This window comes from Epinephelus fuscoguttatus, linkage group LG20 (assembly GCF_011397635.1).
Source record: "Epinephelus fuscoguttatus linkage group LG20, E.fuscoguttatus.final_Chr_v1".
Lineage (NCBI taxonomy): Eukaryota > Metazoa > Chordata > Actinopteri > Perciformes > Serranidae > Epinephelus > Epinephelus fuscoguttatus.
In genome coordinates this window covers 38,726,051-38,738,387 of record NC_064771.1, presented here as the reverse complement: position 1 = coordinate 38,738,387, position 12,337 = coordinate 38,726,051, and the positions used below count along the sequence as shown (strand labels likewise).

General features: G+C 41.9%; 1 protein-coding gene across 1 annotated transcript in view; it reads left to right on the top strand.

Moving 5' to 3' along the window:
* LOC125880397 (elongation of very long chain fatty acids protein 6-like) overlaps positions 1–12,116 on the top strand; it is a 31,681-nt gene extending 19,565 nt beyond the window's left edge. The window contains exon 4 of the mRNA XM_049562821.1: positions 2,644–12,116. Coding sequence (XP_049418778.1) covers positions 2,644–3,068 — 425 coding nt within the window. The 3' untranslated portion in view covers positions 3,069–12,116. The remainder of the gene's footprint in view (positions 1–2,643) is intronic.
* The last annotated feature ends 221 nt before the right edge of the window (positions 12,117–12,337 follow it).

Here is a 12,337-nt window from a genome sequence, read left to right as displayed (position 1 = left end):
GGCAAGGGCAGTGGTGTTGTACCCCTTTGAAACGTGCCGGTTCATACTCAGCACTGCTCTTCCCTGAGTCCTATGTATGTATATACATATATATATATATATATATATATATATATATATATATATATGTATATATATGTATATATATACATATATAGCTTACTCACCTCGTTAACTCACACTTCATTTAAACTTGACAGAGACGAAATAAAACTCCTGACTCCTAACTCCTGTTATTCGTCCAGTTAGTTAGTCCACTGTCAGTTAGAGATGAACCCTGTTAGGTCATAATAACGTTCTGAAATCAGCAAATATTGGAGTTAAATCAGGAACTGTCAGAGGAAAGAATAAATCAACAAAATGACTAATCTGACCAGAAATACGATACGATAAGTTTTTAGGCGTGTAAATCACTAGTTTCATTATGATTCAATATTACATCCATTGTTTGGACAATGATACGATATTTGCCGATATCGCACATTCTGCTGCAATACGATTTTGATTTGATGCGACTCTGGTGCCCGGATCAATATGAGAAAATATTATCCGCCCGTTTAACAAAACCTGTTACAGATGAAGCTGCTACCCCTTTACTTTTTGCTTTTGGCCATTAAAGATTAAAACAACATGTAATGTAAATAATTTTAACCACTTAAGTGCAGTGAAGTTTATTTTAAATTGACTCCACTAATTAAAACAGCACATTGAATAAGTTAACCTTCAGAGCTTTCTGTCAGAAAACCTTTTCTGGAAACAATCTTTAATTTTAACTCAAACCATCATCTATTTCCTTAAAGGGATAGTGCACCCAAAAATGAAAATTCAGCCATTATCTACTCACCCATATGCCGAGGGATCTTGGATCACTACGGACGAGCAGTATGGAGATATTTTGTGGTTTCAGTGATGTGTTTTTGGACGTTTGAATCTGGGGCGCCGTCAGCCTCCATTAGGTGGAGTTGTGTTGCTACCTCCTCTCCCCTTGGATCTCTGCAAGTGATGTGAGGACTCTAAAACTTCACCTGAGCCTCCCTCGCCATATGGGTGAGTAGATAATGGCTGCATTTACATTTTTGGGTGCACTATCCCTTTAAACTTCAGGGTTATCTGGCTCAAAGCCCTGAAGGCAAACGTCTTCTAACAAACATAAAACAACAAGATTATTTAATGAAAGTATAAAATCCAGCTCAATAAAAACTGTCAAGGTTCATAGACAAAACAATTGTTTGTTGCCAGTCACTCATCGTTAGCCAAAGCACATTTACATTGCATAAATTAGCCTAGCAGCTAATGGACTTCTCCTCTGGATCAGAGCTGAAAGCAGCTGTGCGGAACTTTTCGTTTTCGTTGATTATAGCGCCCCTTTGGTCGAAGCGGTATGACACCCACAGCCTGGTGTCGTAAAATCTCGACTGCAACTGGCAATTACCGCATGCATTTGTTTTGGAGAGCGAGAGGATTAGCTAACGTCAGGTCAGTCCAAGTAGTTAGTGGAAACAGCAAAAAGACTCAGTAAATTCTCCTGTCGTGTTTCTGTTCTGATCTAATCCAACACAGCAAAGCTGTTACCTGCAGCCTTCGCTTGCAAAGCTAACGCTATTAACGTTAGGTCAGTCCAAGTGATTAGTGGAAACATGCTAACATGCTAACGTTACACACAAGTTAGTAGACCTGTTCATAAATGTTCTGGTGTAGCTCTGAATTTCTTATAAACTGAGGACAACTGCCTGCTGTATATTTGTGTTCATGGTCACAGTCACAGATAATTTTGTGGCGTTTGTTGTAACGTTGCTAGACAAAAGCGGTTCACATCAGCTAACGTTACATTTAGCTTGCTTATAACTTCCATGTCGTCATATATTGAAGTGAAACAACGTCTAACAAGTTGCGGTATATTCTCTAAATAAAAACAAAAATGACATACCTGTCGATTAGGAAAAGGGCCAACTCGGGATCAGTTTTAAAACCTTTCAAATCTCTCAGCTCTCTCCACTTGGTGAATGTCTGACCGAGGTTTACACGTGTTTGGGTTCGAGCCCTATCACTGTCCCGTTTAGCCTTCTTCTGTTCTTTTAGATGGTGCTCCTTCTTTATCCGCCATGACATCAAAAGCACAGCCAAGTCCTTATAGATACATCTGGTAAAACTGTTATGTCTTGAACAATGCCCGTTGCGTACCGCTTACTTGGAGAACACTTTCTGTAAACACGGCTCTTCTTCTTCTCTGGTTTAATGGCTGCAGGCCGCTGCGGGTGAGCAGAATCACTTCTGCCTCGGGTGCCGTATACTAGTTTGTTGACTTCCGCTGTCCGTCCGACCTGCGTGAGGCTACGCTAAATAGCCACATAGAGAAAGGCTTTTTTGTCGCTGTTGGGTTCAAATAAATATGCGGATCTTCAAGGGGGGGTGATACGAACATTTTTCCAGCCTAGTGTTGTTGAAATTGAGCAACTGATGTGTTGCTGCAAGAAGTTAGCAGAGTGAGAAGTCCATCCAGGCATGTACGTTGTGTTTACATTTGGCATGTGCTCTGTGTGTTGACCCAGACTTTCTCCGAAATCAGCTGCTGGTACTGACGTACTGAGGTTAACATTTCCGCCCTGGTTCTTGCGACTGACTCCCTCTCCCCACCTCTTTTAGGTGACACCATGTTCATCATCCTCCGGAAGCAGCGCCTCATCTTCCTGCACTGGTACCATCACATCACCGTGCTGCTCTACTCCTGGTACTCCTACAAGGACCAGGTGGCGGGCGGCGGCTGGTTCATGACCATGAACTACGTGGTTCATTCTCTCATGTACACGTACTACGCAGCCCGGGCGGCCGGCCTACGGGTGCCCCGTCCTTGCGCCATGATCATCACAGCCACCCAGATCCTGCAGATGGTGATGGGCCTGACCGTCCTCGGCCTGGTGTACCTCTGGATGCACGAGGTGCGCTGTCCGTCCAACATGGACAACATCACATGGGGCTCTCTCATGTACCTCAGCTACCTGGTCCTCTTCGCCTTGTTCTTCTACAACACCTACCTCAGAGGCTCCTCTAAAGGATCCAAGGCAGAGTAGCATGTCGGTACTGTGCTATTAAAGTGTGCCATACATAGAAACGACCAACAGCGAGGGGCCATGAATGTGTGAGTCACAACTAGTTAACTGGTCGCTCACTCCTCCTCTTTTTACGACATTTTCACTTGACTTTTTACAGACGTCTGTAGCTCAGCACTGATACATCCAAGGTTTTACAGCGGTAGGAAAGAGGAGACCAGCGCACAGTTCATTATCTCATGATTCGTAGGGAGTTCTGTACGGAAATTGATTTAACACAAGAATGGAGGACTAACATGTTTGTGTTTGACTAACATCGTTCTCACCTCATTTAAACGATTGCCTTGGTGACTCTCGACCAGTTTAACAAAAAGCAGCCATATAAGGGCCAAATATCTGTCACAGGTAGTTAACAAATGTTTGTATGTCATAATCATCCTTGATTTATACGTAAAAGCTCTGAAGTAGAAAAAGTACGTATGAGTGTTAAGTTGTTAGAGGAGTAGTTTGACATGTTGGGTAATGTAGTCGTTTGCTTTCTGTCTGAAAAGAGCTGGAATCAGGATGTTCAGCTTAGCATGATCTCGCTTAGCCAGACCTTTATCTATAGAGCTGTGTCAGCGCCAGAGAAAGGTCTGGAGCACTCATTATCAATCTGCTGTAGGGAATGAAAATACTCTGACTTATTTGTATTCCTGTAAACCAGTCACACTTGACTGTGGCGGTGCGAAGCCGAGGATGCAGCAGCTTATTTTGGTGGAACATTTGCATGTTGGGAGATGAGCACTGTTGTTAAAATGATAAAAAAGACTGACACTGAATCTGTCAGAACAGCAGACGATTTGCTGGCTGTAAGTGGCTTTTGCATATTGGACAAATCAACTCCGACTGGCCGTGTCAGAAAATGGAGCAACATCAGGGGCACGAGAGCCCTGTGAGTGGCAGTCTGGGCTTCTCAGAGGTGTGTTTGCAAGTTGTTTTATTTGTTGTAGATCTTTATAACAGTTCACAGAAAGAGCAAAGCAAGCATGCCGTACTGCACGAACCAAGTCTTTGTCAAAACGTGCTGTTTTTGGCATTTAAATTTTTAACCTGGAAGTTGTTGTTGTTGGAAAACGGTATCATGCAGTTAGCAGCAGAGGAGAGAATGCTGGCTGAAATAGCCCCAGTCTGCATCCAGTGAGTCAGAATCAGCTCAGCATGAAGTCTGGAAGCAGTAGGAAGGTGAAAAAATACTCTGCTTGTAACACCTCAAAAAAAAACAAAACATTTTAAAAATCGGATTTATTTGTCATTCCATAAAAGAAATGTAAAAACGCCCACAGGTGAGTTTAGGTGGGAGTTACGTGCTGGAACGTCTTGACAAACAACAGTGTCTCCAGCTACAGCGCAGGCTGCCAGATACAGCTGATATTAACAGTAATAACAGAGCAGGTTTTACACGTGGTGACAAAGCAACAGCGTGACCAGCTACATGTTTGTTGAGTCACTGTTGAAGTGTTGCTGAAGCACTTGTTTAGATCATTATGTCATCACTGGCGCATGTGTGTCTACACACAAAAAAGCACCTTGACGGAACAACTTAAAGCAAATGTCCACTTCAGAATGAAAATACAGACAGTACTTACTGACCCTCATGCTGACAAGAAGCCCAGTGTAGTTTTTTAATCCACAAAACTCGTTCAGGGTATCAGAGGATAACAGCTAGCTGGAATAACAGCTACACTTGAAGTGCACAGAACCCACATTTTGAAAATGTAATAAAACTTCGCTAATGCATTTTAAAGACATCAGAACGGCTCGTCCGTCGTAATCCAAGTGCCCTGAAGCCGCGGCATGCAACACTGACTTGAAAAGACGTAATTTACTCCACTTTTATAGCATCATTTCTCACCGTGGTCAGTCAGCCTGCCCGCAGGAGTGCTGTGTTTACATGGCAACTCACACGAGACTCGAGAACTAGCACCACCACTAGCCATCAGCTAGTCTCGCGCGAGTTGGGCACTTGGATTACGGCGGATGAGCCGTTGTGACGTTTTTGAAATGCCTTATCGGAGTTTTAATACATTTTCAAAATGTGGGTTCTATGCACTAATAGTGTATGAAAAAATCTGGCTAGCTGTTATCCTCCGATACCCTGAGTGAGTTTTGTGCCTCAGCAGCAATTAAGACGGTGAAAACAGCGTTATCTGGTGGCCGGAAAGCACGTCTTGTTCTACTTGCTAAATATTGTTGTAATTCTAAAGTTGAAATTAATGTTCTGTGTTGGAAAAAAAACAAAGTGAAAAATACAAAAAAACATATTATATTCTGTGTTGGTACAAAACAAAAACGAAATAAATACACCACAGTGTCTCCATGGTGAAGACATATATAACCTAATAATGATAGTGATGCAAATAACCTAATTGTGATGCAGGCTGCAAAATCTGATGCAGAGGGGGAGGGAATATCACCTACTTGGCAGAGGTCTGCACTCTCTGAGTGCTTTTCTAGTCATTCTAAAGCTGGCCATTTCCTTTAAGTTTGTATTTGGTCAAAGGTATCTTTGCTTTTGATCAATGTCTGAGCTGCATTTTAACATCACATATTTCTGCCCCATTCTCATAGATAGATAGATAGATGGATAGATGGATGGATAGATAGATGGATAGATAGATGGATATTGCCATTGCATATAAAAAAACACAACGAAATTTCTTTTGCAGCACCAAAAGTCAGCATAAAAAGGGCATAAATAGGGTTAGGTAATAAATAAATAAATAAATAAATATAGATAATGCACAGATAAAATAAAATAATGCACAGGTATTGCACTTGTACTGTTCATCAGGTAAGTGTATGTGTGTTTTTATGAGAATAGTGTGTGTTTATGTCTGAGGAGAGAATCCACAGCTCTTGGAAAGAAGCTGCATTCCTGTGTGCACTGCAGTAAACAAAATGTTAGCATAGCAACAGCTAAGTAAGCTAGGTAACGCCTCAGCCAGAAACAAAAACATATGATTGGTTGACGCTTCACAGCATCACTGGAGTGCTGAAAAAGGTTAAAACTAGCTCTTTTGAATTGTAGCGTGTCATTACACAGTGTCATGTGCTGGGCGTCAGTTTGTAGCTTACTAGTCATTAGCTTCCATTGAACATGACTTGTAACCTGTTGCTATATCACTCATTGTGTAAACGCAGCTTTATGGTGTCCGTGTTGCCAAACTTGGCAACCTTACTGTGAGAACAAGACTTGTTTGGCAAGAAATAGTTCCAGCGTGTAACTCCCCGTGAAACCACAAATGATCTTTTTAACATTTCTGTTTATGTGAAAAGGGAAGCAATGAAACAGTGAAGACACAGCGTGCTTTAGACTGATCCACGCTAACCTCATCCTGACTCCAGATCTGTGTTTAATACTCAGACAGAAAGCTAATAAGTGTGTTACCCAAAATGTTGAACTCCTCTTAGTGTCTGTTTTTAGCCCGAGCACAACTGTGACCTGCAATATAGTGAGTTTAGGATCACCAGAAGGGAACGAAGACTTCACAATGCACTGAACGAAAGAAGGGTGTTTTCTCATGTTTAGTTTTAGCACTCACAACACACACACACACACACACACACACACACACACACACACACACTATGTTGGTCTGAAGCTGTCAGAGCATCTTTTTATGAAGCCTGTGTGGTGACAGGAAGCTGACACACGCTCATACACACTCATTATTTAAAAACTGAATACTGAGGATGAGCGTATCACAGCCGAGACTTGACGTTTGCTCTTACAACACAAGCACTTTGTTAAATGATAAGATCTGACACATTCCTCTGCTGACAGCCGTCCCACAGCAGAAAACCTCTAGGAAATGGGTTGTGTAACGTGTTGTTTAAAGTCCTCCTGTCCCAAATCATGTTTACACACCGCGCACGTTTTGCCTTCTTCATCTCACCCGAGATCTTAACTGGACAAAGGTCAGTCTGCAGCTCCTCGTCATGATGAGGAGAGCTTTAGTCTGTGGTGTCAGTCACATAAACCAGCGGCCAGATGTTTAAAACCTTTTGTGTGTATTGTGTTCAGTTGTGACAGTGCGGATCTGTTTAATGATTCTCTCAGTTGTGATGAAACAACACACACGAGCCTGACCTCCACTCCCACAGTTAACTATTAATAGATACAGACAGACACACCCAGAATGACTCGTGTGCACCTACTGTAGCACTGCTGCTACTACAGGTGCTTACCTTTGCTCTACAGGACTTTAGACCTGCCAATGAAAGAACTGACTGTGTTGCAACAGCAGGTCCTTCTGACACAGGTTTAATCATCCAGTTATCACACGCACCTGTAAACTTTCACCTGCACAGATGTCTCAGTCAGTATCAAACATCAGACATGATTTAGTTATAGAGCACTTACCATTGAAACAGACTGAAAGATAAAAGGTGAAAGAAAGACGCAAATAAAACTCAAATCGAACATGCAAAATTAAACAGCAACTTAACACAGAACTCTTGAGTTTATATATGATATGAAATATATGTACAATCACGTAATTATACTATTCTTCTATAATTATACTTATTAAAGGGATAGTGCACCCAAAACTGTAAATGCAGCCATTATCTACTCACCCATATGCCGAGGGGGGCTCAGGTGAAGTTTTAGAGTCCTCACATCACTTGCAGAGATCCAAGGGGAGAGGAGGTAGCAACACAACTCCACCTAATGGAGGCTGACGGCGCCCCAGATTCAAACGTCCAAAAACACATCATTGAAACCACAAAATATCTCCATACTGCTCGTCCGTAGTGATCCAAGTGTCCTGAAGCCCCGACATAAAAAGTTGTTTGGAAAAACCTCATTTGAACTCTGTTTTTAGCCTCATTGTAGCCTGTAGCTCTGACTGCCTCTCTTTGCACTGCGCTCATGTGTGCGCTTGCGGGCGAGACCAGCAAAAACATGTCGCTACTATCCCTTTAAGCTTTTTCCAGAGAAAAAAGTCTGTTGATCAACACAAAGAAGTCTGTGAAAATCTGACGTTTTCTTGGACTGTTCCCTCTAAAGGCAGATTTATGCTTGTGCATCAGTAGTCTACGCTGTTGTGAGCATTTATACTTGAGCTGTGGTGTGTGTGTGTCACTCTGCAGTTACACCTCCAAACCACAAGTCAGTGGTGGGGTTTCTGTGAAGTGCTCCAAATTTGAGTTGACTCAAAACACACAGTAAGCACACATTAAACATGGCTTAATAGAGACAGTTTCAAACACAAATCAGCTTCACTATAACTCGCAGCATTCACAGACAAACACTTGTCTTTATCTGGACACATTTTCCCCACAAATACAACATGCTAACGTTATTAGCACAAGCCTATGGCATTTTACATTGTATAAATTAGCCTAGCAGCTAGCAGAGATTTCCTCTGCTCATATTTCAGCCAGGATAAATCACACACAGTGTGTGGAGGCTTTATTGTCTTCACAATTTATTGTTTCTTATCTGTGAAATTAAAGTAAATCAAAGTTTTGTTTCCAGTAGCGTAGTGGATAGTGCTGGCGTACAGAGGCGATGCTTCGCTGCAGCGGTCGCAGGTTCGATTCCGGCTTGCAACCCCTTGCTGCATGTCATCTCCCCACTTCACACTGTCCTGTCAATTTAATTTTAGAGTTAATCTCTGGGGAGGTGCACGTCAGGCTATGGTGTCGATTCAACACAGAAGTATAAATCCCTCCTCAGATTAGGTAATTTTAAAGAGTTTTTAAGGTCCTGAAGAGGTGAAAGTATCCAGTGTTTCATCTGGGAATAAAAGGGTAAAATTAGAGAGAATTCAGGAAAAATACAAAATATTTGTGTTTCATCCTATTAATCTTCATATAAACCTTCATATTAATCGTTGTCCCTTTGGGGTTCTTGAACACTACTTTGGAAACCTGTGTTTCTATGATTTATGCCTAAAGGTTCAAACAGTCTCTTCCTTTGAATATACTCATGTAAAAACTGTTTTTATGCAAAGACATCGCCATACATCTGACCCCTGGGATTTCTGTTTTGTTGCCCTTTATTTTAAAGCTGTGGTAGGCGGTTTTCTGGAGGAGAAAAAAAAAGGCACAATTTGAAAATCCCCCCTCCTCCTGCAGCTCTCTCCTCTCTGTCCTAAGCTCCTCCTACCAGTCGACCACAGGCACATGCACATGCTTCATACAGTAACCCAGTGTTTCCCATACCCACACATAATCTTATTTCATTGTAGAGTTGCATGTAGCGTATTCACTCCGTCCCAGTCTGTCTTTCACTTTATCCAACCGCAAATTTCGAGAGGAATTAAGAAGCTAGCCAACTCAGGAGATTTACTTTTAGTCAGCGGCTGTAGCAGTTGAATTCAGCCAGGTCGAACCCCCCAGCACTGGGTGTCACAACCAGCTGGTGGTCAGCCACAACACTGGGTCTAACCTGTGTAACAGCAGCAACAGAAAGTTTGCTGATGTGGCAGGGAGTTGGGGCTGTCAGGTTCCCTTGAAGCTCGGGTTTGTAAGTATTGTCTCTGGAGCTGCTGTCTGCTCTCCTCCGAGTGGGGAGGAGAGCAGAGGCAGGGAGGGAGAAGGAAGACACACTGTGATTTGAGGCTCTAGCTAACGTTAGCTACATCAAAGTGAACTTTAAGCTGCAGCCGTTAGCTCCAGTAAGCAGAAGGTGATGTGGTTAAACAGAAAACAGACAGGGCTGCTGCACTCAATGAGCTGCTAAGAAGGACGAAGCAGGACGACGTTTCTGTTGTAAATAATAAGAATCTATTTATTTTCTTAATATAAAACATTTTCCAGCAGACCTGAAGTTAAAGCACCTGGTAGATGTTATTAGAGTATTTTATTAGGATGTGCACTTAGCTGTGGTTCATTTTGTTCCTCTCTCCATCCAAATGTCATGTTGGTGCTTTTTCCTCATTCCTCACATCTGCTGACATCTTGACACCATTTCTGCCTCTTAAATGTTGGATCACTGTAGACTCTCAAAGCCATTAATGTTGAAAGGAGTGTGTTTAATTTGTGACATGTGTAGTGTGATTTCATGCCGTCCTCGTGTCCTGTGTTTCATGTCCTTTTTAGGTGATAACTGTGCTGTAGCAGCTTACAAATGTACATTAAGGGAGATTGTGGCACAGACGTATGAAGTGAAGACGTATGTTCTGCCATAAGGTTTAACCACTGTGACTGTGTGTCTGTTGTGAAGGAGGAGTTGACGTTTCGGCACTTAGGCCTTTCTGCTGTGAGCGTGGCTTTTAAAAAGGGACATAGCTGTGATAAGATGGTATTCATAGTTTTCCAGCTGTAACATCAAACATCCCCACAGCCCCATCTGTGACCTCAGCACTTCGTACAATACTGGGTGATTCAGTCTGTACGTAAACTGTAGGGGGAAAAGTCAAACTGCTTTTATCTGTTATTCAGCAGCACGTTTTTATCTCCCAAGATATTTGCATGATTTCTGTCTGCCTGAAGAAATCAGAGAGGACCTGTTGTGCTCATGTTCAGATTAGTTTGTATTTTTGGTTTCTACGAGAATACGTTTACACGCTTTAATGTTCAAAAAACAATTTATGTTCCACGTACTGTCTGTGCTGGAACACATGTATCAACCATCTGTCTGAAACACAAAGTTTTAGCGCCTGTCTCTTTTAACTACCACCTGAAAAAGCCCAGTCTGCTCTGATTGGTCGGTGTTTTCGGGGCATCTGCACCCCAGCATTTTTGGACCATCACTGAAACAGTGGAACGACTGTAATGGAAAATAACAGCATTTTGTTTCGTGAAAAATCACCATTAAAAACTTGTAAACGCAACCTAACGTTCAGCAGGAATATGGTCCAAAATCATAACAACATCAGCATGTTTCCCTGACGTTAGCATGTAGCTACATGTAGCAGTGTATGTTACCTTTATTGACAGGACAGAGGGTGAAATGAGGAGACAGAGAGAGAGTGGGGACTGACATGCAGCAAAGGGCCGTGAGCTGGATTCGAACCCGCGACCGCTGCAGCGAGGTGATGCCTGTACACATGGGGTGCTGGCACTATCCACTACGCTACCAATGTACCAATAAAAGCTTCTAAACACAACCAGACATGTTTCAGCAGGAGTATGATCCAAAATCAGGGAGAAATAAACAACGTCAGCAACCAAGTTGTTTCCCTGACGTTAGCGTGTAGCTACATGTAGCAGTGTATGTTATGTAAACACTTGCAGTAAAGTGCCTGAAGCAGACGGCCATATAAAGAGTATTCAGAGCAGTCTGAGGTTTTTGCTCACAGGAATTACTTTTACATACATTTACCTCATTATTTTAAACTTTGACTGCATTTAATGTGAACATGCGACACTGTAATGTTAAATATATGACAGAATATAAGACAAAGCAAAACAGGTCCCCTTTAAATTTTTGCCAGTGTTAAAATCCGTGCAGGCCACTGCACACTAACTGTGCAAATATTCAAACAGGTGGAGCCTGTGGACTTACAGAAACACCTGCAGCTGGACGACCACTAAACAATAATGTTTTGACTTTTCCACTAAGGCTGCCGTATGGTTACGTTATATGACTGAATCACAAAGTACTGTATGGAAAGCTGAGAGCACAAATGGGGCTCTGAACCATCACCATGTTTCCAGTGTAGCCTGAAGTTCACTGGTGTTTCTCACTTCTATTAAACCTGTGTCTTTACCCTGAATCAGCTGTTCAATCATGTTGAGACAACGCCAGGCGACGACTGTCAGAAGTGTTTTGTGACGTCGGTAATGATTCCTGGTCAGAACTTTTAACACCTTTTTTTTAACACCTTTAAAACTTGAAGTTAATTTTGGGTCATTTTTGTGCCAAACAGTGCTTCTGTTATTTTTTTTTTCTATCATGAATCAATATGTTTAATAATGTGGTCAGTAATGTTGGTGTGTGCATTAAAGGTACAGTTTGTCTCTTCTCAAACACACTGATGTAACCATGGTGGATTTTACTGTCAACTGCAACTGAAGGGAAAAACAGTTTAAGGGCTCTTGATGTTGAAATGTTGTTAAATGAATAAATTACAATAACGGTTTTAAAACGTTTCAGTTCATTGTGTCAGACGGGAAGATTTCTTTGTTGTCATGTCACAGATAATGACATTTAATCAAGTCTTAACCCTTTAAGAACCTGAAAACCTGACCCTGGAGCAGTTGGCTTGATTTTGTTGTTTTTCAAAACCTTGGAAGAAGGCAGCGAGAAACAAAACTAGAAATGACCCAAAGAAATTGGTTTAAAGAGTAAATTA